This window comes from Hakea prostrata, chromosome 3 (assembly GCF_041222555.1).
Source record: "Hakea prostrata isolate BN-2017 chromosome 3, UWA_Hpros_2, whole genome shotgun sequence".
Taxonomy (NCBI): Eukaryota; Viridiplantae; Streptophyta; class Magnoliopsida; order Proteales; family Proteaceae; genus Hakea; species Hakea prostrata.
The window spans coordinates 69,988,700-69,993,381 of NC_142602.1; the positions used below are offsets into that span (position 1 = coordinate 69,988,700).

At 39.0% G+C, this 4,682-nt stretch overlaps 1 protein-coding gene across 1 annotated transcript; it reads left to right on the forward strand.

Moving 5' to 3' along the window:
- The first annotated feature begins 2,602 nt into the window (after nucleotides 1-2,602).
- On the forward strand, nucleotides 2,603-4,448 carry LOC149022919 (protein SULFUR DEFICIENCY-INDUCED 1-like). Its single transcript, XM_089147365.1, has 4 exons — nucleotides 2,603-2,725; nucleotides 3,082-3,294; nucleotides 3,443-3,598; nucleotides 4,041-4,448. The coding sequence occupies exons 1-4, from the start codon at nucleotides 2,603-2,605 to the stop codon at nucleotides 4,446-4,448; spliced, it is 900 nt and encodes a 299-aa protein (XP_089003491.1).
- Nucleotides 4,449-4,682: the final 234 nt, after the last annotated feature.

Here is a 4,682-nt window from a genome sequence, read left to right on the forward strand (position 1 = left end):
TCTTCACTGCGTGAGCCTTCTTCTTCGGACGACCAGGTTTCCGACGAGGAGAACCTTCAGCCCGCACTGATATAGACGAAGACGAAAGTGGAAGAACTACTTTCAATTGCAAAGTTTCATCATTGGCCGAACTCTCCAGCCTGGCCGAATTCTGATGGGCCCCACAATAGTCGAAATCATCCTCCGTAGTTCCTTCAGTGGCTGAACTTCTAATAATATTTGCAACTTCAGGTCCCACCAATGAACACCCCAAAGAAGGGTTTCCAATTTGCATAGAACTCTTACTTGCAACAAGCACTTTTTGAAATTCAAAAGGAGTGGCCAAACCACTTTCGAGCTTATCTGTAGGTCCCACTAGTGAACTCCCCAAAGGAAGTTTGCCAATTGAATTAAAACACTTTGCCGCATCTAAGGAATTTTGAATTTCAAAACTAGAGTCCACGGCCAAAGAAGCTGCTTCAAAATTATTCAAATTCTGCTGGGCCCCGCATGACCCCACTTGAAGCTCCAAACTAGAGTTCACGTCCAATGTAGTTTCTTCCAATCTAATCGAATTTTGTTGCGTAGAAAAGTCTTCCACATAAACCGAATTCTGTTCCGTAGAAGAGTCTTCCACTCTAACCGAATCCAGCAGGGCCCCACAAGGCCTCTCATGAAGCTTTTCAAACCGTTCAAAAGAGCCAATATCCTTAGTGGCCGAATTAGGTGGAAGTTGGTTAGTCGTGGGACCAACAGAGGTAACCACGTTCTTTGAAAGATTACCAACCAACATCGAACTCTTGCCTTTATCTAAAATTTTTTGAAGTTGAAAAGGATCACTTTGAGAGAGAGAAAGATCAAGAGAAGAGTTCTCGCTAGACGCGATCACCACATTAGAGGGAACCAACCTTGTAGATTTGAAATTTGAATTGAAATTTGAAATTGAATTTGCCGCACCCTCATTGGATGAAATAGAGTCCTCCAAACCCGCCACCTCTAGAGCCACACGAATCTGATGTTGGAGTGAGCTTGGAGTCTGCACTCTCACACCGTCAATAGGAATCCCATCCACAATAGGATTATCTGCACGGGAGGTTTTCTCGCAGGAATGATAGAGGGCTGAACCCGCAAACCATCCCGACGTAATCGTTTGAAGCAAACCTACAATGAAGACCCAGGTGGCCTTCTCGATTACACCGTGAGCACCGTAGAATATCATCCTCAAAAATTACCTTCTGAAGAAAACTAAAAACTCGAAGAGTTCCTGGTTCAAGGCGCTCAATCTGAACCTCATTCACTCAAACAGCATCGACCTCCAATTCAACCAAAATTCGAGCATAATGACCAATAGAACCAAGACGAGTTCGTCTATCAAGAGAAACAGGTCTCCCAACAGATTTTGCTATAGAAAGAAGCACTTTCTCATGCCAATACTCAAGTGGTAAATCAGGGAAACGAACCCACACCAACTTACCTGCTGGTTGAGGAGAGTGGATATTAAAATCCGGCCTCCATCGCTGAAAACAAATGTATTGCTTTCCAACATTCCAAAAACCTCTGCGCCACACCTCAGTCATATCTGCCTCACTATGAAACTGAAAGATGATAAACCCTTTCCCCAATGAATGTAAGATCACCCCTTGAGACAATTTCCAAGCACCCCTAGCTAGCTCTCGCAATTCATCCATGGTAGTGATGCAAAAATTAGCTCGCACAATCAACAAAAAACGGAACTGATTTCGTTGCAGCTCGTTATTCTGTTGCGGGATTACAATCCTGCGAAACTTACCCGCTTGTATAGGAGAAGGGAGGGAATCTATCTCAGGCAACAATGAACTCCCCACTACTCCTGCATATGATTTATCCCTATTGGTAGGCACCTCTGGAGGCTTCAAATGCAGGAAGACCGATTCCCTATGCACCTCTGAATTTCCTAGAGCTTCCATCTCCTCCATCTCTAATGTGAGGACCAGTGAGAATAGTTCATACTAACTTTGAACCTGGCCTTATTGATCATCCTTCTTGATCCAGTATTAATGAACTCTAGAACAATAAATGTGAACCTATAAAAGAAAAATTCAAACTTGAAATAAGCAAATAGTGAGCTGATGTCAAAAGAGAAAGCAAAATGGAAGTGAAAATTTAGACAAAGTAATGTCTAGGGAAATAATACTAACATGAGGACATAGCTCATGTAAACACAATTTTTTTCTTTTTGCAGTGAGGGTTTATAGTTCTATGTTGCCTTGAACCTGGTGCAATTTGTGATTGACCATTAAGATCAGTCACAGTAGTAGCATAATAAATCTGACGGTTAAGGGAGCTCCAAAGAATTTGTTGACTTTCTTTTTAGGTAAGATAAAGAATTTGACGACACCATTATATATAGAAATATAGCTGCAAAAACGCAGACAAAATGAGGTAAAAGAAGGAAGGGACACGCTAATATGTCCAGGTTCATTTCCCAGGAGTTTCTGTGTATATCATCTGTAGGATCTTAGAGCTCTCCATTTCTCACATTTCTCTTGGTTCCATGTTTTTTCACGTAACTAGAGATCCGAGCACTTTGATCACCTGAGACATCATCAAGAACAATCGGAAAAAAAAAAAAGAAAAAAACAAAATGCAAGGTGGAGAAGAGAATAGGAAGATGAACTCCAGGAAAGGTGAAAAAAAGAATTCTTTCCATGTTATCCACAAGGTTCCTTCTGGAGATACTCCTTATGTTCGTGCAAAATATGCTCAGGTACCATTTCTATCCCTTTTTCTTTCTCTTCATCAGGAAAAAAAGGTTCTACTTTTTCTCCTTTCTGCGTTTGATATCGGGGCTTATATTTTTCTGGGTTAATCAGGATTCTGTAAAAAACAGTTTTTTTTTCCTGTTTCCAAAACTTTCTTTAGTTTGGTTTACATCGAAGCTTTAATTTGGTTAGTTTCAGTTGGTTTTTTTGACAACAAAATTTTTATTTTATTGCCTCTATTTTCTGCGAAAATCAGGATTCTGTAAAAAATGGAGTTTTTTTTTTCGTTCTCTCAGCGTGTTTTAATCATGCCCAAGATTTTTGGTTTAATGGTTATGGTGTTGGGGTTTGAGATTTGCAGCTGGTGCAGAAGGACCCAGAAGCAGCAATAGTTTTGTTCTGGAAAGCAATTAACGCAGGAGATAGAGTTGATAGTGCACTCAAGGACATGGCTGCTGTGATGAAGCAGCAAGATAGAACTGAAGAAGCCATTGAAGCCATTAAATCCTTCAGGCATCTTTGCTCCAAACAGGCCAAGGAGTCACTTGATAATGTTCTAATAGACTTATTTAAGGTATTTATATTTATACTATTTTTAAACTAACATCCCTCAGTTCCAAGAGGTTTCTAATCAAAATTATTTTTCTTAATTTGATTAGTAAGTTAATTAATCCAAATTAGCATGTTTCATCATAGCTGATTTTGAAGATATATATTAACAGAAATGTGGAAGAATAGATGAACAGATTGATTTGCTAAAGCAGAAGCTCAGGCTGATATACCAAGGAGAAGCTTTCAATGGTAAACCCACCAAGACAGCTCGCTCTCATGGCAGGAAGCTCCAGGTTTCCATCAAGCAAGAAACCTCGAGGATACTTGTAAGTAATATTATCAGATTACCTAACTCAGACTGTAATTTAATATCATTAATGACTAGAAATAATTCATTATAGTTTGTTCATGCAATGATCATAATGGTAACTTTGAAGATGGACCGTACGGGTATATTATAGTAAGCAATCCCAATGACCCGTTTATTCATTTTATAGATAAGTAACCTAGCTATGTTCATTTGAGGTCATTGAGAGTTTTGGGATTTTGGGTGAGACTTTTTGTAACACCATTCTGGTGATTGGTTGAGAGGTCTCCATTTGTTTTCTTCTTCTACTTAGTGGAAAGTTATTCTTTGCTCGTTGATGTAGTACACCCAATTGTGTGTGAACTATGTTTAACTCTTTGTATTTTTTACTTTTTATTTCAATTTCAATTGGTGATTTTTTAGTGTTCCTTCTAACAGTAACTAATTGAATGGAATGGCAGGGAAATCTAGGGTGGGCTTATATGCAACAAACGAACTATATGGCTGCTGAAGTTGTGTATAGAAAAGCACAGATGATAGAGCCAGAGGCAAACAAAGCTTGCAACTTAGGGCTTTGCCTAATCAAACAGGGAAGATATGATGAAGCCCGGTTAGTTCTTAAAGATGTCCAGCAATGTAGAGTCACCGGTTTAGAGGATTCAAAGTCAAGAAGCCGTGCAGATGAATTGTTGCATGAGCTAAAATCGCTTCAATCGACCGAGTTTTTGTCAACTCAACTCGGTCATAACTTGGAAGAAATCTTTACAGAAGAGATTGACCAGATTTTATTTGATTGGACTCCATTCAAATCCATGAGACTTCCCATCTTTGAAGAGATCTCTCAATTCAGGGATCAAATACCATGTTAAGCCTAGTTGTGTATAACTTTCTTAGCAGAGAAAAAATTGAAGGCCAAAAGGTTACTTTGTAAATATTGGTCAGGAGAATAATGGTGATGTGGTTGGTGTCATGGTAGTACCATTGTTCTTGTCGCAAGAACTCTGAATAATTTCTACCAAAAAAATATATAGAAAAAATTATTATGAGGATCCCCTGAGGTTTTTTAAAATTCAATTGAAAGCAAATTGTTCTATATAAGAATC